Genomic DNA, 26,774 nt, shown 5'->3' with positions numbered 1-26,774 from the left:
ACAATAATTTCAGTTATTTCTTTCTAATTTGGCCATCGCTAATGCCTTTTTTAGTTAATTATTTAATTAATTGATAGTGAGCTGTAGCTATAACAGGACTCTGATATACTGTTTTTTTTTCTTCCATCAGAGGTCATGTTAGTAGTGCTTAACAGCTGACCAAATCAGTGATATGTTGGCATGGATATGCCAAAATAATTTTTTTTTATTTAATAGTTAATTTATTTTAATCAATGAAGCGTGTGGCTAAACTCTTTAAAAAATAATAATATTCCTTTGTTCTAGCTTCACCCTTTGATCATGCTGATGTACCAATGACGCTTGTTAATTTCAGGCTAAAATATTTGCACTAATAAAATTATTATTCTTGTGAATACATGTTTCAAACAGGGATAATTATCTTGGTTTATATTAAGTTAAAGTTATTACTCTAACATGATGTTGTCTCCATACACTACTATAATGAATGCTGATCAGCATGTAATTATGAAAGGAAGGAAAAGTGGCTACATGTTCAGAGTTTGCCTTCTATTATGTTTGGTTTCCATTTATTTTTGATCAAGAATCCTACTTCATATTGACCCTGGGTTCCTCCAATATGGTAGAAAAAGAGTCCATTCTTCAAGTCAATTATCTGCTCTGGATTTCTCTTTATTCATAAGATATCCCATTTCACTGTTTCCAGAGCTTTCTTTCTCTTGTAGTCTATCATTGCAGATTTTACCTTGGCAATTTTAGGTACCATATTTGCCTGCATGTAAGATGCACTTTTTTTCTTTGAAAATAGGTCTGAAAAATAGGGTGCGTCTTATACACCGATACTCAGTTTCTTATTACTTTCATTTCTGGAAATTTTCTCTGTTCCAAGTTATGCGATTTCTTACTTGCTTACTTGCGGTGTGTGAGAGCATTCCAGTTACATAGAGTTCAGTGGATGTGCATGCGCTGTCATCGAAGATCACAGCTATGTTCTTGTTCGTTTAAACTTTCCAATTGTTGTTGTGAATGGTGATAAATTTCTGCCATTAAATTTTCTCTAAATTTCTTGGCAAATTATGGCTGAAAAAACAACATTGCTACAATATTGCATACAAGAACATGGAAACAGGGCTGCAGAGAGGCATTTCGGGCCAGTCCCAACTGAGAAAATGATAATAACTTGGTGGAATCAGGAAGAGGATCTAAAAAAAAATCTTTTTTTTCCTAAAAAAGATGCACAAAAAAAGGGGTGCGTTTTATACTCCGGCAAATACAGTAATTGTTTTCTTTATAGCACAGTGAGTGCTTTATTGTTTATCTGGAAGTTCAAGTAAACTAAACTTGAACAAATTATATGTTTGTTTTATTCCTTTACCCAAACATATGCAGAGTTTGAGAATGATGTTTGCTTGGATAAAGGATTAAAACAAGAATATAATTTCTTGTCAGTTTAACATACTTTGTAAACAAGTGGAAAAACTTTCTGCATCTTTTTTCCTTATGTAGTATAAAATATGAAATTTCAAATAAATTATTAATAATAAAAAGTTATTATATGTAAAGAAATAAGAAATTCATTAGTTCATATGCATATGCTCTACTGGACAAAAGGCTAAAAAAGTGAGGCACGTTTAATAAAATAATTACATATATATATAGATATATATAATATATTTCAGTATATTTTTTTTATACAGATGATGATGATGCAGATAGTAAAGCAAAAAGGCCACTTGCTACTAAAACACTGACTTTTCTTTATCAACTGGGAGAGGGAGTGGCTGACAGTAGTTATGGAATTAATGTAGCACTATTAGCAGGTATAGCCAATCATCTGTTGATTAAAGCTCAACTTAAGTCAGGTGAACTAGAAAATTGCATCCAAGATAACAGGTAATAATACTGTTTCATTGAAATGAAATATAACTGTAACAAAAGAAGTGAATGTTTTTTTCTAATAATTTGATTATATGTTAATTGCTTAATATATTATATTTTCTTTATAAACTTATTAAACATATTTCTGTAAAGAAATTTTCAAGAATATTCCATTCTAGTAGACACTAATTGTCTACTAAAATAGCTTGAAGTCACTTCAAAGTGAAAAGGATATTTTAATCACAAGAGAGTAATATTAGAGAATCTTAGATAAATCAACATAAAATGAGCCCTGAATTGATTTCTCTTCACAAAGCAAAGGCAAATTCGTGGTGATTAATTTTAGGTTGTACAGTCTAATTCAACAAAATAAATTATACTTCACAAGAAATTAAATTATTTTTGTTATTTTCCCAAGCATCAACAAACAAAAATTTGCATGTGAAGTAACTTCATGAAGAAGTTACTTTACATGGGAAGTTATCACCAGGCTACTTGTATAAGAAAGCAGATGACTGCAAATCCTTAAATGAATCACCCAGAATTTATCTTCATTTTGCGAAGAAAAATCACTATCAGTTCACAGCTGATATATGCCATAAATTGATTTCAGATTGATTTCAAATTGTCCTAGTATAATGCACAAAACTTCCTTTTGAACATATATATTGCCATACATTATGGATAAAGTCACTACCCAAACTTTTGACTTTTGTTTAGGTCTCGTAAACAAGAGCTGGACAAGCTAGAAAAAAAACAACAATATAATTTCTTTTCAACTGTAATTTACTCTCTGATTAAGAGTGAACAAACCTGTTACATCTATCTCTCATCTGTCATTTTAATAATATGGTAATACACAATTTTCCTTGTATATGGAAATATGACTTCTACCATTGATTTAGTTATCATGATCTCCACAGGCATAGTTTCCACTGATGAGACCTGATAAAGGTTAAAATCAGTTTGGTAGTAATCTTTCCCATAATGCATGATAGTGCAGATGTCCAAAAGGAAGTGTATTTTGCATTCTAGTATACTAGGGAAATTTGATGGAAAGTTATGAATTAAAAATAAATAAAAAAAATCCAGTCTCCATCCTTCATGCATTTTCTGATAGCAAGCTCAAACCATCAATAAATCAAAACTTTTCAGGAGAGAACAGCATGCAACTTCTGCCACCCATCTCATGGCTCTAAATTCTAACACTTCTATTATTGTCTGTAATAATAATATGGGTTCTACTGTTGATTTTTCTTGAGATGTTAGGTTAAAAACCCTAGTTTCTGGAAGGGGAGCCCTTCTTGCCCATGTCAGAAGGTGACTAACTCAGGAACCAGTCAATAAAATGCTTAGAAATACTCTTCTCTTAAAGAAATTATATGGTCTTTCTTTTACTGCAGTCTAGTGCTATGAATGCAAAGCATTTCCCACAGGATTACATAGGAACCTGGTGGGATGTTATATGCTTCTTTATACAAGTAGCCTATTTATGAAGTTACTATCTTCATGTGCAAGCTCAAGCTTTTGTTTAGGTTAGGTTAGCACTTATTTGCTTGGATAAAAACAAGATATAATTCCTCCGTGTCAAGTATAATTTATTTTCTAACCATTCAAAAAAACTCACTACTAACTCAGTATAGGCAGACATACTGGATATTGAGTAACATAAACAATGCTTAGTCAAACTTGTTTTGTTGTAACCTGCAGCAGTGGAAAATTGCCTATGCCATACATTTTTTTAATATTGTTCCTACCTAATGGAATTTTTGGTGTGTTATAACTTATTATTTGATAAAACACGTTGCAATAATTATGGCACCTGTACGAAGGAAAATGGCAGCCAGTAATGATGGTTCGCCATCGTTATCAAAAAACGGCAGTATAAAAGAAATGAGCCAGTGTACTAGCTGTGAAATGTACTCTTTGTGGAGTGCAGTCGGAGTGTGGATAGATGATAATAAAGGATTGAATGTGTGTAGAAAATGTAGGGAGAATGAGGAATTGAAGTGTATTTTGGATCGTGAGTGTGATATTTTTGTCAAACTTCAGAATGATGAAAATAGCAATATGACAAGAAACGGCAAGGTTGTACATGAGAATTATGAGAGTGTGAATGGTAGTATTAATGGTTTCTCAGAGAATAAAAAAGATGAGATAGATGCATTGAGTGAGATCGCGTTGTTGAATGGTGCGATAGAAAGGGCAAAACAGCAGCTAGAGTGCATGAACAAAAGTCGACTGAATGAACCAACCAATAATAAAAGGTATGACAGGAAAAATAGGCATATGAATGTGAACATGAACAAAATGAAGGATAGAGTGCTGTATGGAGACTCGTTAGTACTAGGTGTGTTAGTAGAGGATTTGACAAAATCGTACCAACCTGGTGCGACCATAAAGGATGTAACTGAGTCCATTAGAGAGCAAAAGGAAAGGGTGAAAGAAATGATTGTTGTGGCAGGTACGAATGATTTGAAAGGAGATAAAATGGAAATGATAGAAGACCTGAATGAATTGTTTGAGGTAGCAAAAGAAAAGAGTGAGAAAGTTAGAATGATTAGTCTTTTGCCACGGTATGACAGTGAAATGTTTAAAAGGAGGGCCATAATTGCGAATGACTTTATGCGTGGGTTATGTATGACGAGTGGTGTGGAATTTGTGGACGTGTGGAGTGAGTTTGATGGGCGAAAGGATCTATATAAGATGGATGGCTTGCATTTGAATGGTTATGGTGTAAGAAGACTTGAGAAAGTGTTGCTGAATGTAGTGGATGTGCAAATTCAGGGAAAATAGATTTGTTAAGGGGGGGGGGGAGTAGATATACAGTCCTTAGGGAGGCAGTTGAATGTAAGAATGAATATAATATGCTAGAGCAAATAAGGACAACAAACCAGAGTGGGATAGTTAATATAAGGCATCAAGGTAGGGTTGGGGCTAATGGGGGTCTTAAATTCATGTACACTAATGCTAGGAGTATTAGGAACAAGAAGGAAGAGTTTTTGGCCACGGTTGGCACTTCCAGACCACAGGTTATTGGTATTAGTGAAACATGGCTGACTGTAGATGATATAGCCAGTGGGATTGAATGTGATGGGTATAGTGTGTTCAGGAATGACAGAGAGAATAAAATGGGGGGAGGAGTATTGTTGATGATAGCTGATGAGCTACAGCCAAGGAGAATAGAAGTTGAATTGCAAGATAGAGAAAAGAGCACATTTGAGGCCATTTGGTGTGATATTGTGGCTAGCAGAACTAAATATACAATTGGGTGCTGCTATAGACCAGGTGATGGAAAAGATGGTGGTGACAGTATGCACAAGCAAATACAAGAAATGAGTGGAAGGAGGGTGATTATTATGGGAGATTTCAACTATGGTCGCATTGATTGGAGTGAGGAGAGGACACTGGGAGGAAGGAATTGGATTTTATGCGGTTATTAAGGGATAACTATCTGCGACAGCATGTAATGGAAAATACTAGGGGTCAGAGAGTGCTTGACCTAGTAATTACATCCGAGGATTTGGCTGTAACAAATATGACCACATTGCCACCAATCGGTGAGAGTGATCATAGGGTCTTGACTTGGGAGGTGGCTAAAGGTGTAGAATTTTCAATTAAGATAGGGTATGTGTGGAATTATCGGGCTGGAAAGTATGACAAGCTTAGGAGTTTGATTGGCTCAGTGCCATGGCATGTACAACTGCAAGGACTAGAAGTTGATAGTGCATGGGAGGTAGTTAAGAAGTACTTGCATGAAGCAATGGCTGACTGTATACCTAGAGTCCGAATAATAAATCAAGTAGGGGTTAAATGGATGAATAACACCATTAAGCTTGAGCTGCAAAAAAAGAAACAACTATGGAGGGAATTTAAGGAGAAAGGTGACCGGCAGGCACATGAACTGTATAAAGCGCAGGCCAGAAGGGTGACGAGTGTGGTAAGAAAAGCAAAAAAGGATTACGAAAGAACATTGGCCATGCAGGCTAAAGAGAATCCTAAACAGTTTTTTAGATATATAGCAAGTAAAAGGAAAAATGTACATGGCAGAATGATTTTAAAGAATGCCGATGGTAGGGAGGTAACTGAATCAGTTGAGATAGCTGATTACTGAGTGAGCACTTTGCAAGAATATATCATTCAGGTGGTGACATTGCAGAAATGAACAAACCAGTAGATTATACGGGATTTTGTGGTGAATGAAGTGGAGGTGAGTAGTCTATTGCATAACCAAAATGTCAATACATCTGTGGGATTGGATGGTATACCAGCTCGTGTGCACAAGAAGAAGCTAAAGAATTGTCAGTATTGACCATTTTGTTTAATTTGAGTCTCGGATCTGGGCTAGTCCCGAGGAGGTGGAAAGAGGGGAAAATAGTTCCACTGCATAAAGGTGGTTCCAAGACTGCTGTTGTGAATTACCGACCGATTAGCATATCAGGAATCATTGTCAAGGTCTTGGAGAAATTGGTCAAGAAAAGAATACAGGATTGGATAGATGAAAATGGGATATTGTATGGGGGGACAACATGGTTTTGTGAAGGGTAGATCATGCCTCAGTAACTTGCTCACATTTTATAACACAGTGACGGCTGAACTGGATAGCGGTAATGGGTTTACAGTGATACTACTGGACCTTGCCAAGGCCTTTGACAGGATACCACATAGAACCCTAATCAGTAAACTGGAGCAGATGGGGATAGATATAGGGTTGGTAAGATGGATAGGAGGGTGGTTGAAGGAGAGATACCAGAGAGTGGTTTATTCAGGAGTGGAGTCAAAAAGACGTCTTGTGACTAGTGGAGTGCCGCAGGGCTCTGTTCTTGGAGCACTGCTTTTCAATTTGTTCATCAATGATATTGGAAAGGATTTGAGAGGAAGTGTTCACTTGTTTGCTGATGATGCAGATTTGGGTAGAGCAATTGTGAGTGCACAGGATGTTAGAATTTTACAGGATGATTTGGATAGTTTGGAGGACTGGGCTAGGAAAAATGGATGTCAGTTTAATGTGGCAAAGTGTAAGGTTATGCACTTTGGGGTGAAAAGAATAGCGCCAGTATATCGCATTGGTGGAACCGTACTCCAGGAGATTGATGAGGCCAGGGATTTGGGAGTGCTGGTGGATAGGGAGTTGAAGTTTAGGGGGCACATTGCAAAAGTGACTAAAACAGCTCACCAAATCACTTGGCTTATGAAAAATACTTTAACATGCAGAGACAAACAAGTTGTTGTTCCTCTGTATCGAGCCTTGATAAGAACCCATCTGGACTTCTGTGCCCAGTTATGGGCACCAGGGTTTATTCGTGATGGGGAGGAAGTGGAGAGGGTCCAGAGACGAGTGACCAAGATGATATCAGATCTGTGGAATGAACCTTATGAGAATAGGTTGAGGATTTGTGGGTTGCAGAAATTCGACGATAGGCGAAGGAGGGGTGATATGATTGGGACATTCAAATTACTGAAGGATTTTTATAAGATTGATCCAGAAGATATTTTTGAAAATATGACTGGTGGTGGGAGGACTAGGGGCCATGCATGGAAGTTGGTCAAGAGCGTGGTTGACAAATGTGTTAGAGCTAGGTTTTTTACTTGGAGAGTGGTGAATGAGTGGAATAAGCTTCCAGAGTCTGTTGTGGGTGCTACGACCGTGAATGAGTTCAAGGCAAGATATGATAGAGATACTGTGTGAATGTTGAATAGTTGTTCCAGACATGATGTTAGGGCCTCCCTCAATGAGTCTGTCGACTCCTTGGAGTTCCCCGGAACAATAATAATAATAATAATGGAAGGTTATATGCTAACCTATAGTACATTTTGTACCTTGAGTGGGCTAAGGATTTTTTTTCTATTTTTATGTATATTTGTATTTTTAAAAAAATTTTACACAGTCCAGAAACCCTGCCCTGGAGACCAAACATTGAACTTTTTTCAAGCCAATTCATGCCTCCAATAAGCAGGGTGGTCACACTAGGCAATGAAATTCATCTTCCACATAAAGGCAATCACAAATTTCCATGCTCATGGCAGGATTTGAACCTGCAGCCTGTTGGTTGTAGAGGAGTGGGTATGCTAACCATTTGGTTAACCAGGCCAGCATGGTTAGGATGCAGTGTTATGCCCTTTCTCTATTTCATTACATTGAGTGAATGGAGTGCATAATATCCTAATGCATTTATATTATGCAGGGTGTCCACGTTAGACCTCCCTAGTTTCAAAGAATGGTAAAAAAATCAAAATGCAGAAATATGTAAGATTTGGGTTGCTCAAACGTTCCAGAGATTCTACGAGTTTCATCCAGAATTTTTTCCTGCATCATTGGCACTGCTGGACAGGACTGTCATAGTTTTAAACATGCTGTCAGGGGCAGAGAAAGTGCAAGTTGTGTGGTGTTTAGTTGAGTTGAAATCAAAGCAGTGCAGTGTAAGTTTCATCAGGTGTACAAAAAGGTGTACACCCAACCCTAAGAGTATCCATTTGTGGAAAGAAAATTTCCTAATGAGAGGAAGCATTTCAAAACACATGGAGAAGGGAAGCAGCCAATATTGGAAGAGAGGGTAGATTGGATTCAAGAGACCTTTGTGTGTCCTAAGGGCTGGTGTGGTGTAATGCGAAACGCTATCATTGGTCCATTTTTTTTTCATGGAAAGCAATAGATGGAATAAAATAAATAAATTCCATGTGATGATACAGCGTTCCACCTTTATACGGGAGTTCTAGTCCCCTCCAAATTTTATCCGGGCTCCGGAACTGGCATAGGCTGACGAATCAGACCTATGGCTGGGTGAATATTCCAGACTGTAATCTGTGTGTGTCCTCGGACCAGTTTGCCTGCTTGTGGGATGAAAAACACCAGATAAACTGGCAGGAAAAACCCTGCTGTCCACGCCCAAGATCGGCTAACTTGGCTATGGCTGAGGAAGATCCTTGAGCTCCTCACATCGTTGACGGGAATCGAACCTAGGACACTTCTTCCCCAGGCATATGGTTGCGAAGTGCAAAGCCACTAGGCTAACCACACGGACATAGATGGAATGATTTACCTTGACATGCTGGAAAATTTCATCTTTCAACTACTCAAAGACTTGCAACTGCACATCCTCTTTCAACAGGATCGTGCCCACACTACACTTCTATTTGGAGGTCCATGCAACTCTTGACAGGTTCTTCCCTCAGTAGTGGATCGGACATGGAGGACCGATTCCCTGGCCACGACAATTGCTGGATCTTGCCCCACTTGATTTTTTCTTGTGGGGATATGTGAAGGATACAGTCTGTGGAACTAAAGTGGACATCCTAGAGAACATGAAACATCACATTTCTGTTGCATGTCATCATCCCTGACATGCTTCAGAGAACCTGGTTAGAGATAGACTATCAACTTGACATTGTGCGTACTACTAAATGAACATACATGGAAGTGTGTGATTTTTTTTTTTTTTTTTTTTGACAAAAACTTGGTGAGTGTTCCTTCTCATTTTACAATTTTGACACCATGGTCCATATACTTAAGTAGTAGTAAAATTTCACCAAGACATTGAAACTAGGGAGGTCCATTGTGGACACCCTGTACTTGACAATGAATTCTTGTTTTAATCTTTACAACAAGGATTGACACATTCTGCACATTATTGGAAGAACTGCTATCCAGACTGGTTTTGGATTTTATTGAGGTCTTATCAGTAGGAGTCAGATCCAGGAAGATGCTAAGGTTGAAATCAATGTAATAGATTCATATATATTCCATAGGCAAATATTAAAATAGTGTATCACCATATTATTAAGGTACCCCAAATCAGAGAAATTTATAGGAAGTTTTTTCACTTGTCTGTTAAGTACATTATACTTGACCAGAAATTATAATCTTGTTTTAATCTGGATCTAAGTGTAAGCAAGCAAAGTATGCATGCAATTATCCTCATGCTGTTAACATTTCTAACTGGAGCCAAAACTACTATGATACTGTCAATTTTCACCATAGCAAACACCAATATAACAAACTTGCTCACTATAGCAAGCCCAGAAAGTCCCAACTAAAGTTCCATAGGCATAATTCTTTATGCCTATGGAACTTTTGCCACTGTTACCTAGAAGAATAATCGGTGATATGAAAATGAGAGGTCATCCATGGAAATTGTAAGCAGCAATTAAGGAAGTGAAATGGTTTTCTTTTGCTTGGTGAGTAGGTTCTTCTCTTAGTAGCAAAAACTTTCCTTCCGCTCTCTTCTGTTCTGAGCCTTCTCTCTCAAGGTTGTGTACCTGTCTCCATTCAGCACGTCATCTAGCATTGTTTTCCTTACTCTTCCTCTGGGTCAAGTGAGCGTACCCAGCATTAAATGTATTCAGTGCAAAATATGATAGTTATTTTAGTCATTGTTTGTTCTCTTGCGATGAGCCATTATACTCCATGGAGGCTTGGAAGTAATATTGTAAAATCTTGATGTTATTCGTATGTATGGTTTTTACTTAATCATTTACTCCTTTTTACTAACTTGCAATCTTGTTGCAAATCTACTTTCTTGTAGGGCTGCACCATTGTAAAAACTTTTGCTATCTACCAAGTTTTGTCTATTCTCGTTAATCTGTAACCTTCCTTACTTTCTTTGTTCTCTAAACCCTTCTGCCTAAAAGTTTTGTCCCCCCTTTCTTTCTTGCCCTTTGCTCCTGCCGCACGTTAAGCTGCCTCTATATTTAACTATCGCTAGCTAAACGATTGCAGTATACTTATTCTCTCAGCCTCTTCTACCAGACAAATTTATTTTTATTAATGACTGTGCAAGCCTGGAAGAATTAATATAATCTAAGAATAATAAGGGTACGAACAAAGGTAAGGTCTCGGCTAAAATCCTTCTAACCATACAACAAGTTTGTGGCTATTCTAAATCAGCACATACACACACACAGGTACGAAATTTATTTGAGATAGTGCATTGGCAAATGATGAGATCAATTGTTGCTCAAACAAAACATTTTATTTTAACTCAGTAGTTGATATTACAACACAGTGGGGAATAACTAACTTTCCCAACATATCTAACTTCAACAAAACTACTAAATCATTGAAATATATACATTTTACGTACACTCAACATTTACAATTTACTTAGCATTATAAGACACATACCTTACTATAAGTATAGAATAACTATTCCTTCTTATATAACTATCATCAGGAATTCTCCTCACACCAGCATAACTTATACATTTGTTCTACCCTGTTACTATACAACACATTACTAAGCTTTACCACCAACCTTTTGTAACACTTACATACTTTCTTACTTATCTAAGTTACAGGGAAAATAATAACAATATCACTTGTTTACTCATAGTTCTTTCTGTAAATGCACAGTCATCTTTCATGAATTATACCTCAGTCGGGATATCTTGTGTCCTTTCCTTTACACAGGATGTGTTTTTGTCGTGGACATTTATGTCTCTATCTCTCTTGCTCTGCTGATGGCTTATTTGTTGGCCAGACATCAAACCTTTCATGGGAATTGCGGTCAGCTATACAGTGGGACAACTGTTGTCAGATGCTCCTTGGAAACCTTCTGGAACATTCTAGATGAATCGCCGACAACGTAGCTCTGACAGTGGGTGCCAGGCCTCCAGTTACATACTCTGCATCATTACCTTATTTCCTCTCTTCCACTCAGCCGATAAGGGCAACCAACATACCAGCAGTTGCAGTGGGAGTAGTCGTCGTAATCTGCTCCTAAAAAACTCCTTCCTATATTTTTCTTTCTCCCTTCTGCCCCTATATATGCTCTTTGCTCCCAGCCTTTGAAATTGCCTTAGGGGATCAATTTGTTTGCAAGTTGTTGCGAACTTTCTGATACACTATTCTTATAGCTTACTTACAATGTTAATATCACTTAATCCATTTTCTCTAATTTTAAGTACAGTAACAGTATTTTAATAGGAATTATTTAACACAATTTTCAATACAGTAAAATTTCTATTCAGACAAAAGGAATCTTACATTATTTTTTTTTACATTATTTAGGTCTAAAACCCCTGTAAAATTGAGCTCGATAAATTTATATTAATTTATCACTTGAGATTTTACAATACTAATTGCCTTTTTTCTGCTTTTTGCCTAATTTTGTAACCTACATACCTTCAGTCTGTCTTTAAAGGAGTCTCTAATCCTCTGCACCACTACCAATAATTTTCATATTCCTTCTTTTTTGATGTGTTTCTTAACATCCAAGTGTCCCTTTTAGATATTTTGTCCATTTTGTAACATGTCATTTGAATTTCAATTCCTCCATTCACCATTATCCCTAAATCCCTAGTCTCATCAATTTTTTTTGTAGTGGAGTTCTATCTATGCACTAAGTATGTAATTTTTTCATCCTAAAGTGATTAACTTTATTACTTTGACACATTGTATTGGCAGCCATTATTCTTTGCCTAAACCACCAATCTGTTTAGATCGGTGATTTTCAACCTTTTTCATAATATGGCACACCTAGACTAATTATTAAAATTCTGTGGCACACTAAAAATATATTCTTTTAATTTTTTTGATGATCTGGCAAAAAATAGGCATAATTTTTATTGATTTACACACACAAGATATTAATAATCTATTAATAATAGTAATTACTTATCCTTTTTGCTCCAAAAAAATTTAAACTATATTTTTGACATTTTGAGTAAGAAAAACAATACTCAAAATTATTTTTTTAAATTTTTATTAATTTTTTCAAATGAATATTAAATGTATTAAATAATATACATACTTGCAGTTAATTTTAATGCAATATCTGAGCTTGATGTTGTTTCAGAATGTCTCTTGTATGAGGTCAAATTTTAGATAGGCATACTTTTAAATCATCTTCCAAGGCTTCCAGCTGCAGTCTATTTTTGTTCTTAATAATCTTCATTGCGGAAAAGCTTGATTCACACAAATATGACGTGGAGAATGGAAGAAGTACTTCTATTGCATTTTTGGTAATATTGGGAAATTCACTTCTTAGAGATAACCAAAACGAAGTGGTATCTATTGTCGAATGTTTTAGTTTTAAACCTCCGTCATTTCTTATATCTGTTAATTCATCCTCTTCTCTAATCTTTGAATTTCTCAATTTGCACATGCCTAAGACAAATGCATCTCTTATCCAATCGAAGGATGATATGTCAAGTGAAGGAAAATATTTTTCAATATTTGGAATTTGAGCTGTGCAGAAGAAAGTGATTTTTAATCGGTGAATAGTCCGTTTTTTTCCCCGTTTTTCTATGTTTTTGAGTGCTAAATTGTTTCTCTGAATACGAGTGTACTTCAGTGGTTGTTTTTTGGAAGTTAGTTGCTGTCGCGATATAATATATTTTGGTACCGTAGGAATCGAACGCGTAACGGTGGAAGACAAAACGAAGCTAAGTTACTGTATTTAGTTATATTTCATTTTATTTAATTATAATTAGCAAAACAAGTGTTCTCTGCCAGGTTGGCAGCAAAACGACCCAGAGGAAGACCAAGATATAGGTGGATTGATACGGTACAAAATGCTTTAGACAATAGAAATATAAGATCTGATAATGTTGGAGTCTTGACAAGTAACAGACTGATTTGGAGGAAAATTGTAGATAGGAAATTAATAATGATGTAATTTTTTTTTCATGTAGTACTATATCATATCCTGTACACCCCTTGAGGGTACATGGCAGGAATTTGATGATGATGATATTTAGTACTTAAATGTTCTGATGTTTGTACTTTTTTTTTTTTTACTCTTATTTATTAATTGAATAATTATTAAAGATTACGCTACTCGGCAGTAAGGAATGATGGTGGATTCAGCAGCAGTCGCAAGTGGCGTAATGCCAAGTCCTCCGCCATTTAAGAACTCAATTATTAGCAATATCATAAGGGACTTTGTGGCATGCAGTACTTGCGGCATGTATGCGTCTCGGGAATTACATATGTGGCTTGTTAAAGAGAGTGGAGAGAGTATGTGCGCAAAAAGCAGGCAATTGGAGGAAATAAGTACATTAGATATATCGATATCCGACTTTGTTGCTCCAGGAACGGGGAATGAATGTAGGAAGACAAGTAGTGTGATAGGAGAGAATGAGAAAATAATAGTTGATAGTGTGGAAGGTGTGAGTGACTGTGAAAGTTTAGGAGATGGTTTTGTTTGGGAGAGTGAATTTAGATTAAGAGTGACTGACCTGCAGAGGGAGATAGATGAGTTGAAAGAGGAGGTGGAATGTCTTGTGAATGAGAGCAGAAGTATGAAAGATAAGATTAGGAGAATGGAAGAGATAAATGCAAGGCGAATCAGAGTAGGAGAGAGAGAGAGAATTTAGGGAGTATGAGTGAGAGGTATGGGGGTGCTAGAAGAGGAGAGAATGGAAACAGTAGAAGAGAGGGAATGAGAGAGAGGTATGGGAATGCTAGCAGACGAGAGGATGGAAACAGTAGGAGAGACGGAATGAGAGAGAGATATGGAAGTGCTAGAAGAGAAGAGAATGGAAACGGTAGGAGAGATGGAACGAGAGAGAGGTATGGGAATGCTAGAAGATGAGAGGACGGAAACAGTAGTAGGAGAGACAGAATGAGAGAGGGATATGGAAGTGCTAGAAGTGGAGAAAATGGAAACAGTAGGAGAGAGGGAATGAGAGAGATGTATGGGAGTGCTAGAAGAGGAGAGAATGGAAACAGTAGAAGAGAGAGGTATGGGAATGAAAGAAGAGGAGAGAATGGAAACAATAGGAGTGAGGGAATGGTAAGAGGTATAATGTATGGTGACTCAATGATCCGTGGTGTTCAAGATAGGATGCGTGAGGAGTGTTTGCCAGGAGGAACAATAGAAAGGGTGGCTATGGTAATTAAGAGAGGTGAAAGGGTGGATGAGATGATTGTGATGGTAGGAACGAATGACTTCAGTGGTAATGTAAGTCGGGCAGCGAGAGATATGAGATTTTTGCTTGAGACTGTACGGAAGAAGACAGAGAGAGGAAAAATAGTGTGCATGTTGCCTAGGTATGATAATGATGAGCTGAGCAGAAGAGCTTTGATATTGAATGGCATAATAGTGAGAATGTGTGACAAGAGAGGACTGGTATATGTGGATGCTTGGAGTGCATTTGAGGAAAGAGAGGAATTGTATGCGAGAGACCGTTTACATTTGAATGAGAAAGGGCGTAGGCATCTGGAGAGATTGCTGTTCTGAACGAGTCAGTGTGTCCCAGGGAGGATGATAGCAGGGGTGGCCTCTTGTGGGAATGGATACTTGGGAGAAGGGAGACAATGTCAGGTAACACTGAGCCCAGTGGAGTCTAGAAGGGATAATGCTGGGTATAGAAACAATGGCATTTATATGCTTTATACTAATGCCAGGAGTATCTGGAATAAGGGAGAGGAATTGGTGGCACAGATAGCATCAGCCTGGCCAAAAATTATTGCGATCACTGAGACGTGGTTGACAGAAGGGGATATAACAACAGGAATAGAAGTCGCTGATAGCATTTTTTGTCAGGATAGGAGGAGAAAGTGTGGTGGTGGGGTACTGCTTATGATAAGTGATGACCTATGTCCTCTAAGAGTGGAGAATTTGGAAGGAAGTGAGACAAATGATTTTGAGAGCGTGTGGAGTATCAAAGAGACGGGAACTTATGTGGAATTATAAGGCAGGTGATTATAATAGTCTTAGACGTCAACTTCGGGAAGTTTCATGGAGGGAGGAATTGGAAGGCCGGGATATCACTAGTGCGTGGGAAATTGTGAAAGAATATTTGTTATCAGCAATGGTGAGTTGCATACCACAAGTGAAGAAGAGGACGCAATTTGGAGTAAAGTGGATGACAAACAATATTAAACAGGAATTGCATGTGAAAAAGAGGCTATGGAAGAGATATAAGGAGACAGGTGAAGAGATGCATGAGGAATATAAGACAGGCCAGAAGAGTGACTAGTGTGGTAAGGAAAGCGAAACTGGAATATGAGAGGAGATTGGCCCTAAGATCCAAAGAAAATCCTAGGGAATTTTTTAGCTATGTGGCCAGTAGGAGGAGAAATGACTGTGGAAGAATGATATTGTGGGATAAAAATGGGAATAGAGTGACTGATGCAGAGGACATAGTGGAATTGTTCAATGAACACTTTATTGGAGTATTTCATCCTAGAGGAGTCAGTTTTAATGCTAGAGGGATAGGACTGGTACGAGGTCTGGAGGTACAGGAGGAGAGTGTGTTTCAGATACTGAGTACTCTGGATTTCAGTAAAGCTGTGGGACTGGATGGTATTTCACCACGAGTTTTGAGAGAATGTGCTAGGGAATTGACAGTGCCTTTAACGTGGCTTTTCAATGAAAGTCTGGCTTTGGCAAAGGTGCCCAGGGAATGGAAGGAAGGTAAGATAGTGCCATTGCATAAGGGTGGTAACAGACTGGAAGTGTCTAATTATAGGCCAGTCTGTGTGTCATCAGTAGTTGTTAAGATCTTGGAGAAAGTACTGAGGGACCGTATACAGCATTGGGCAGATGAGGGTAATGTTATCTGTGAGAATCAACATGGATTTGTGAAAGGACGCTCTTGTTTTAGCAATATGCTAGCCTTTTATAATAAAGTTACAAGAACATTAGATGAGGGAAAGGCATATACTGCAATTTTCTTAGACTTGGCGAAGGCATTTGACAGGGTGCCACATGATAAGCTGATATTTAAGTTGCAGCACATGGGTCTGGATGTCAGATTGGTCAACTGGATTCAGGATTGGCTGTCTGATAGGTATCAGAGAGTTGTGTATGGTGGAGCAGTTTCCACGAGGCAGAGGGTTACAAGTGGGGTCCCACAGGGCTCAGTACTAGGACCTATATTGTTTAACCTTTATATCAATGGCATAGCCAGTGGATTGCAGGGGGATATTCAGTTGTTTGCGGATGATGCGAAGCTGGGAAGGATTATTAGTAATAGTGCAGATGTGGTAGCCCTGCAAGAGGATTTAAATAAGCTAGATCGATGGGCAAATGAATGGGGGTGTCAGTTTAATGCAGCAAAATGTAAGGTCTTGAGGTTTGGGAAACATCGATGGGTTGCTGCATACTCTATGGGAGGAGTTATACTGGAGGAAGTAGGGAAGACAAGAGATCTGGGGTTGATGATTGATAGAAACCTGAAGTTTAGGGGACATATTGCAAAGGTGGTGAAGGTAACACAGAGGATTGCTGCTATTATGAGAAGGACACTGACCTGCAGAGATAAGAGGGTTATCATTCCGTTGTTAAGTCTCTGATCAGACCACACTTGGACTATTGTTCTCAGATTTGGTCCCCAGGATTTGAAGGGGATAAATTAACTGTGGAAAGGATACAAAGACGGATGACAAAGATGGTTTCAGGACTGTACAAGGATAGTTATGAGATCAGCTGAGAGAATGTGGACTGCAGAGTTTGGTGGATAGAAGAAGGAGAGGTGATATGATTGAGACTTTTAAACTGTTGAGAGGTGGTTACAGGGTTGACACTGGGGAGTTCTTTCGCTTGGTTGAACAGCGGGAAGGAGTGATGACAAGAGGCCATCCCTGGAAGTTACAAAAGGAATTGTGAGCAAGAGGGTGAGGAGTGGTTTCTTTGTGTGGAGGGTGGTTGAGCCATAGAATGCATTGCCTGATGGAGTGGTGGGAGCGAGAACGGTCAGTGAGTTTAAAGAGTGGTATGATAGACTTTGTGTTTCTCAGGAGGGGACCTCCCCTCGATGAGTCTTGACAGACTTTGTCTTAGGAAGGACCTCCCTCGATGAGTCTTTTGATCCTTGGAGGCCTGAATAATAATAATAATAATAATATTTGTATTTAGTAATCTTAAGGTTTGTAAAATTAGATCTATTAGATTTTCATTCAGTTTGCACTTTTTCGTTAGTTCAAACATGTTTACTGCATTTTCTTTTCTGATTCTTTCTTCCCAAAGCATTAGTTTTTTCCTTGACTGCGTTAATTTTGTTGGTGGAAGTAAGAATGTTTTCACAGTCTCCCTACATACTTTTATTAAGTGTATTTAAAGATTGAAATAAATCAGCAAGAAATGCAACCTTATTGCACCAATGCTCATCACTAAGAAAATATGATAACTCAGATTGTTGAGTTGTCAAAAAAATTAGAATTTTCTCTTTTAGTTCATAAAATCTTGATAAAACTCATCCACGAGATAACCATCTCACTTCTATATGTATTAACAACTGCATGTAAGAAGCTTCCATTGAGGAGCATAATGCTGCAAACAATCTCGATTGTAATGGCATGGCTTTTATATAATCGACAACTTTGATAGTCTTGTCTTGTACTTTTCTAAGCTCAGGTACCAATGGTTTTGACACTAGTACTTCTCTGTGGAGAAAACAATCTATAAAAATAATTCTAGGTTTCTTATTTTGAGCCAGTGTAACAAATTCTTTTACATTTCCTGACATTGAGCAGGCACCATCCGTGCAAATACTGATGCAAGAATCCCAAGACATGTCATGGCAATTAAAATAATTATCAACAACATCAAAAATATCTTGGCCTTTCGTTGTTTCAGGAGTGGTCGGCAAAATAAAAACTGTTCTATAATATCTTCCTTATAAATAAATCTACTGAAGGCTAGAAGTTGAGCTTTACCAGTTACGTCAGTTCATTCGTCCAACTGAATAGCAAACACATCTGCTTCTTTAATGTGAGATAATACCACTTGCAACTCAACATCTTTGGCCAAATCCTGAATACATCGATAAATGGTGTTATCTGAGATAGGAATTTTTAAAATCTCCTTTTCATAATCCTCTCCAAACACGATATTAACAATTTTACAGTATGCTGAATTACAGATTCTGCAATTGTGTGAGATTTCATTTTTTTAGCAACAATTTCTGCGATTGCGTAACTGGCTTCTTGGGCTTTTTCAGACAGTTACAAATTTAGTCCATCTTTTTGTTTGAATAGTTTTTTAAGTCTTTTAAAATATTCAGCCAGTTTTTCGCTCAAGTGAGAATGTTTAGATTGTAAATGTCTTTTTAATTTACTTGGAACCATAGCGTTGTTTGCTAATTTTTTGCCACAAACTATGCATGTAGGACATGGCAGATCTTCTTGACTGGAAATAAAGTCAAATGACAAATAATTTTCGTCGTAATGGCGAACGTTAGTTTTTAATTTAGTTTTAGAAGAACCAGTACTAGATATGGCCCCAGCTGCTGAACTAGCTTCGTTTTCTTCTTTCTTTTCTTTTTTTTTCTTTTCTTTTAACGTACTAACTTCACTTTCTTCATTGTCTTCAAGTTTTTGTTTTTTTATTACAAATTTATCCATGTTAAAGGAATACTATTGAATAAAATTAATTGAATGAAAAATAAATAAATAAATGAACTCTTACCAGTTACCTTAGAAATAAGAGAATTAAATGAAGTTATTTGTGAATGCACTTATCAAAAGATTAAAGCTAATTAACATACAATTTTAAACCGATTCACCAACCGTAAGTTTCATAAAATATAAATCAGGTAGCTTCAGGTATGGATGGAAGACCAGACACTAATAAATAAATCCGCAAGTTACATTATTTCTTTCCATTAATTTGTTTTCAAAATCTCATGGCATACCTTTTGAAACGCTGGTTTAGATCTTTCTACAGTATCATCTTTATTAACTATGAGGTTTGACACACAAAAAAAATGAGACTAACCGTATAGCTTGGACAGTGGAAGGGGAGAGACAAAGAGATGGTTATAGAGCAGTGTTTCTCAACCTGTGGTCCGGGACGGTGAGACAGATGGTTTACAGGCAGACTTCAATTAATTAAATAAATATATATTTTTTAATTATCCAAACAGAACTAATTAAAATTGAATAAGTAAGTAAAAATTATTGAAATCAAATGGAGACTTAAAAAAAAACAAATAGCCTTAGAATGTTCAAAGGCAGAAGCAGTAAAACTATATTGTTGTTCACTTCACCTCTCTTTTATTATTTGTCATTCTGCCGCTACAAATTTAGCAGCAGAATGAAGAATAATAAGAGGGGTGAAGTGAACAACAATATAGTTTTATTGCTTCTGCCTTCTGCTGTTTTGTCAGATTTGAAGGAAACAATTGGTTGAAATGTTATCCACATTTCAACCAATTGCTTGTTGTTTATTGATTTTTATTACTGAAGGTTTCCTTCCTTCATCCAAGGCTCAGTATATCTTCAGAAGTGCTAAGGGATACTTGGACAAAGTGTGTCCTGAGTTAATCCAGTATTTATATATTTATATAATTTTCAGAAATTTTTTTAATAATGGAAAAGTGGCTTAAAACTAGGACTTTGAAAAAAAGAGCAAATGAAACAGGTGATGCTAACCTTAATTTTGATACACGTGTTGTAACAGCGAGTAAATCTGCTACTATTAAAGTAGAAGAAACAAGCAGTTCAAAGAAAAAATACAGTAGGAAATATAACAGTTCATATTTGGAATTCTGGTTTACTTGGTGTGGAGATGAAATTGAACAGAAATCTCAATGTGTTTTGTGTTATGAAGTGTTGTTGAACGAGTGCATGAAACCTGCGAAACTCCGATGACATTTAGAAACTAAACATTGTGATGTGAAAAATAAGCCAACTGAATTTTTTCAGCAATGCTTAGGGACATTAAATCATGGAAAAGATATAGTTTTGGCCATGGGGTCCATTAATAGCAAGGCACTGGAAGCATCCTATCTCTTAAGTTTGCGCATAGCAAAAACAAGTAAAGCTCATTCTATCAGGGAAAATTTGCTACTTCCAGCTATAAAAGATGTGGTAAAAACGATGTTTAACAACAAGTTACTAAAAGATGTTGACTTGATTCCTCTTTCAAATAACATTGGAGATTGGACATTCATGTGTAGAAGTAGGGAGAATCTTGTTCCTTGGAAATTGACTTATTTTTTGGGCACAATAGTCCATTAAACATGGACTATTGTGCCCAGATTTGGTCACCTGGTTTTCAGAAGGATGAAGAGATGTTGGAAAGGGTCCAAAGGCGATTGACTAAGGTAGTTTCTGACCTCTGGAATGTCGAGTATGAGGAAAGATTGAGAAGATGTAATTTGCAGAGTCTGGTGGACAGGAGGAAGAAGGGAGATATGATAGAGACCTACAAGTTGGATCAGTGCTGGAGAAGTTCTACAGAAAATAGTGGGAGATCGGGAGAGAACCAGAGGTCATCCCTGGAAACTGTATAAAGAGGGTGTGAGTAGGGGAGTGAGAGGCAGGTTTTTTTTGTGCAGAGTTGTAAATGATTGGAATGCCTGAGAGTGTGGTGTCTGTAAGGAGTTTGAATGTGTTCAAGGCACGGTATGATCTGTGTGTGTGTGATAAAAAGGACCTCCCAGATGAGTCTTTGACTCCATGAGGTCTTGGGGTAATAATAATAATAATAATGACACTGTCGGTCGCAGAATTAATGACGTTGACGTAGAATTTCAATTAATCAAAAGAGTTAAAAAAGAACCCTTATTTTGTGTTAAAAATAGACAAGATGTTACAAATGATGCGCAGTTAATATGCTACATAAGATATGTGCATGATAACAACATTCATGATGATATTCTGTTTTGTAGAACTTTGCCATCCCGAACAACTGGAGAAGAAATATTTCACATTCTCAATAATTACGTAATACACAAATGGATCCAGTGGGAAAAATGCATAGGCTTCTGTTAGGATGGAGCTCGCGGCCTCACAGGCAGCCATAGTGGAGTTGTTTCTATGGTCCGGATATGAATTGGGTACCATACATAGGGAAGCATTAGCCTCCAAAGGAATGCCACCAAAATTTAAAACTATGCTATAAAAGTGAAAAGTGAAAAAATGCAATTAACTAGCTATACAATGCTGTAAAGCTAGTTAATTTTATTAAAGCTCGACCGTTAAATAACAGGTTATTTTCAGTACTCTGTGATGAAATGGGCAGTGAATATATACAACTTTTGCTTCATTCTGAAATTCGCAGGCTTTCCAGGGGTAAAGTACTAACAAGGCTATTTCAATTAAGGCACGAAGTTTTATTGTTTGTAAATGAACGTAATTCTGATTTTGCATCACTCCTTCTTGACAAAACATGGTTATCAACACTATCCTATCTTTCCGACATTTTTTTTAAATTAAATGAACTAAATCTCTCCCTTCAGGGAAATTCTTTAACTGTTCTTGATGCATACAACAAAATAAAAGCATTAGAGAAAAAAAACTGGTTTTATAGATTAAATATGTGAAAGACAGACAATTTGCACCTTTTCCAACATTGGAATCTTTTTTTAGTGGAAAATGATAATTTTATTGATTCTGAGTTTCTTGAAAGGGTTTGTGACACCTCAAAAATCTGAAACGGAATTTTGAAACATATTTTCCGAATAACTTTTATAATAAATTTCTGTGGGTTCCGATCCATTTCAGGCTTGCAGGCAAGAGAACAACCTTTCGTTATCAAAAAAAAGAACAGTTAATTGAGCTTTCAAGTGACAGTGGACTTAAAATGCAATTCCGTGAACCTGATTTGGCTCAATTTTGGATCTCGCCTTCAGTGAAAAGTGAATATCCAGAATTATCTGAAGAGGCATTGAAAATTGTCATGCAGTTTTCTACAGCTTATCTTTGTGAGAAAGGATTTTCATCGCTCCTTCAAATAAAAACAAAATACAGACTTCGTCTTAGTGTGTGCCTATCTTCGACTGAAGTTGACCAATATTGAGTCAGATATCCAGCAGCTCTGCAAGGGCCGACAAGCTCAACCATCTCATTAACCCTTTAACTGCTGATTTTATATTCTACTGACATTGTCCCATGTGCTGAATTAATATTGCAAAAAATTTATAAACAAAATCAATTAAAATTCTTACAAGTAAGAAGTCCGGACAGCATCATACATTCTTGATATACACTTGTTCACTCACAAAAATGGCAATAATAGTGTTTTATAAAATTTGCATAATCTGCAAGGAGTGTCCACTTGAGGGCGCCATTTTTTTCTGGGCTCGAGTTAACTCGACTGTAGCAGTTAAAAGTAAGTAGTAACATAATTATATTATATTATTTATTTGATGCACTTTTAATTGTTTACTTGGATTTAATTAATTATGTTCCCATATGTATTCAAAATATGCATTTAGATTTATTATGCTATAAATGGCACAATTTTTCTGAAATGTTGGTAATTACCATTGGTTTTTAAAAACAACTACAAAAAGTCAAAACGACTTATAGAGAAATAAATTAAAAACACTATGTTTATTTTTGAAGTAAAACTTTAATTCCAACATTCTAAAATGTTATTTTTCTTGCTTTTCTGTTTGCAAAATCGTCGATGACATTGTCGAAGTCTATTTCATCACTCAGTTGCTGTTTTATAGACAGTATGGCAAGATTTCTTAACTGCTGAAAAAGTGTCACCTGGGGCTTATCCCCCCCACCCCCCACGCCTCTGTAACTTAGTGGTCCGTAGAATTGTTTTAGGCATTTTACTGGTCCTTGGACTTAGAAGGGTTGAGAAACGCTGTTATAGAGCATTTTCTGTGAGACAAGGCTCAACACCATTGCTTTACTCAGTGCAAGTGGACTCACATTCAAATATAGATGTTTTCTTACCCTTGGGCAGAAAATGTTGGAGTGCAAGAGTGAACAGCAAGTTAACATCAAGTTTCTTGTGAAACTGAAGAAATCCGCGATGGAAACTTTTCAATTATCGACTGAGGCTTACGGTGAAGAGTGCATGTCTCGTGCATGCATTTTTGAATGACAGAAATGATTTTCGGAAGGCAGAGAAAGTATGAAAGATGTTGATCTCACAGACTGCCCACGCACAGCAGTTACTGATGACAACATTAAAAAAAGGGTGAGATGTGATTCGAAAAGACAAAAGGTTGGGTGTTCGAGCTGTAGCTGAGAAAGTTCATTTGGACAGGGAAAGTGTTAGATGCATTTTAACAGAAGAATTGAACATGAAAAAGGTTTCTGCAAAAATGGTTTCGAAGTCAGATGAACAAAAAGAACATTGCAAGGAACTGTTTGATTCTTTTGCAGTGCATTAAGGATGAACCAGATTTGTTGAATTCAGCAATTACTTGTGATGAAACTTGGATATTTGCATATGATCTGAAAACCAATAGACAATCAATGCAGTGGAAGTCAGCAACATCTCCAAGACCAAAAAAACCCACATGAGTCATTTGAAGTTCAAGACCATGTTGCTTGTTTTCTTTTTCTTCAACATCCAGGGTATTGTAATGGCACAGTGGATTCCCAATGGTCAGACAGTAAATTAGCAGTATTACCTTGAAGTCTTCACGAAAGTGCGCAAACATGTGAGAAGGAAACAACCAGAATTGTGGAGAAACAGTTGGATTTTGCACCAAGACAATGCACCAGCCCACAATGCTTTGTGCGTGAAATAGTTTTTAGCTAATCACAGCATCACTGTGCTCGAGAACCCACCCTATTTGCCAGACCAGGCTCCCTCTGACTTCTTCCTCTTCCCAAAGATCAAGTCAATACTCAAAGGAACCCATTTTTTGTCGGTAGAAGATGTGAAAGCAAAAACGATGGAGATCCTCAACAGCCTTTCAGAAAATGATCTGCAGAATTGCTTTGAACACTGGCAACATCGTATGCAGCTGTGTGTCAACTCAGAAGGGAACTATTTTGAAGATCATAGTTGATTTTCTCAATTTGTTAAATAAAAAGAGATTTTTTTGTGTCGGACCTCATATTACTCTTCCTGGTTTTTGAGTATCATTGGCAGACAACTGGATATTTTCTTCAAATCATTCTCAGTGTCATTGATATACAAATTGAACTCAGTGGTCTTAGTACAGAGCCCAATGGTCACCTGTTGTCTCTTTATCAGCTCCTCACTATGCTATTCTCTGATATCTGTCCACTAGCCACCCTCTTATCTATGCATCTCATCATGTTCAATCCCATTTGCTCTGACTTATGCATGTCTACAATTCACTCTTACTATAGCAAGCTCATAGGAACCATGGAAAATAGTTTGTTAGAGTGCAAAATTGCTAGAATAAATTAATTTAAAGATGTTTGGGCAGGAGTTTTCAGTTTGGTTGGTTTTGGAATTTCCGCCAAAGTCACTAAAGCTATGAGCCAATAAGTTTGCAAATTGCAAGTGTTGTTCTCGCTGGTTGCTTATTTTTGTGAGATGAAAAATCAGGTTCCAACAGGAGATAAACTCTCCCTTTTATAGTGTTTTATATAGTCAGTGAGTTCATTATAGTGGTGTTTATTATAGTAAGAGTTGGCTGCAATTCAGATAAAACTGTTCTAATTGTAAACAGCATAAAATTTCTATTCTAGACTGTTTGCTTTTCTTTCTAGCCCTTGCTCATAGCATAACTAGTAATACTTTTTTGGCAATTTGTTCTTACCTTGTTGTTCAACTCAGTAATAGTTTTTCAATGTTCTTGAAATGTACAGTTGTTAATATGATAAACTACTAAGATACTGCAATTCTGGCAGCAGTATCATCAAAATGAATAAATAGAAAACGTAAAAATCACAGAAGTTTTGCTTAAAAATAAAATAAAATAATAATATTAATTCAGAGCTGATAGAAAACTTGGATGCCTGGTACATCTAGCACTTGTGATGTGTAGTTCAATGGCTTGTAGTGATCAGATATTTCCTATGCCATTGTCACTAGTTGGTAATACTTTTATCCTAAAATTCACTGTAGTCAACTTTGTAGTATGATAAACTTTTATTTTAATATGTTTACTAAAGTATTGTATATTATAACAAAGTTATGATATAGCACAGATATCACTATACATATTTTGTGTGTCGTCACAAAACGTTTTTGTAAACCTATAGCACATTTGTATTGTGGGTGAGCCAGGAAGGTTTTATTTTATTTTATGATTTACTAATATTTATTTATTTTATTTTTTTTTTTTTTTTGTACCTACTGTTGTAATTTGTGAACAGTATACTGTAATAATTAAAAATTTTTTTAAAAAAAATTAGTAATAAAATGATGCAATTTTTTCTTTTAAGGATGCAAAGACAGCAGTTTCAGAGATTATGGGAATCAGATGCTTCGAGTGTAATTGAATCTTTGTTCTCTGTTAAATAATATAAAGTACATCGACATCGTTGACTTGCCAATTTGTATATATATGTAAATAATTTACAAACACCATCAATAAAAGCATTTGCTGCTATTTATTCAAAAAATAATTGATACGTGTTTTCCACATAAGATTCTTATGTGGAAAACATTCTTATAGAGCAATTTTAATAATAATGCTGGGCTTAGTAACTGAGTGTAACTCTGGTAGATTGGGTTTAAATACTATTATGGTATATGTTGACTTTGGAAATTTATTAAATTTATCCATAAAAATAAATAAATAAATAAAAATGATTCATCACCTGTGGTATAATGCTGCTTGCTACCTTGTTAATCACAGTTGTCTATGGGGAAAGTATATCTAATCTTTGTCCTCTGCACTGCTAATATACACCATAGATTTCAATGTTTTGAGAGTGGGATTCAAAAAAAAATTATCAGTCAGAAATTCTCTAGTTGGAGAACACACACAAATGAAAGTACTACCATTTATGCTAAATATGGAAAAAGTGATATGAGGCTGGGAGTGTAAAAAATTATTTAATTAAATTCATTTTGGTAAAATTGTCTAGGCAATTAAACAAAAATAGACACAAATGACAAAAGAAGTTATATGCTAGATGTCTCTTTTGTAATTAGGTAATGTGCCAAAAATGTATTGCAGAATAATCTGTCAGTTCTGTTGCAGTGGGATGTGACATCTCCTATTGTAAAGATAAGATATCTTACATTTAAAAATAATAATACATAAATAAAATAAAAACACCTACATTTTTAAAAATATGATTAATTGAATAATATTGATCAGGTAATTAATTCAGAGGAGTTAGACTAGAT

The 26,774-nt window shown here is 36.4% G+C and overlaps 1 protein-coding gene across 1 annotated transcript in view; it reads left to right on the top strand.

Moving 5' to 3' along the window:
- LOC150092964 (DNA mismatch repair protein Msh3-like) overlaps positions 1-26,028 on the top strand; it is a 209,898-nt gene extending 183,870 nt beyond the window's left edge. The window contains exons 19-20 of the mRNA XM_090414114.1: positions 1,677-1,872; positions 25,862-26,028. Of these exons, the coding sequence (XP_090270240.1) occupies positions 1,677-1,872; positions 25,862-25,940 (275 nt within the window). The 3' untranslated portion in view covers positions 25,941-26,028. The remainder of the gene's footprint in view (positions 1-1,676; positions 1,873-25,861) is intronic.
- The last annotated feature ends 746 nt before the right edge of the window (positions 26,029-26,774 follow it).

This window comes from Typopeltis vanoorti, chromosome 24 (assembly GCF_054136105.1).
Source record: "Typopeltis vanoorti isolate ZY-2024b chromosome 24, IOZ_Tvanoo_1.0, whole genome shotgun sequence".
NCBI classification, from domain to species: Eukaryota; Metazoa; Arthropoda; class Arachnida; order Uropygi; family Thelyphonidae; genus Typopeltis; species Typopeltis vanoorti.
Note: the sequence above shows the minus strand (reverse complement) of the source record. Positions and strands in the feature narration are given on the sequence as shown.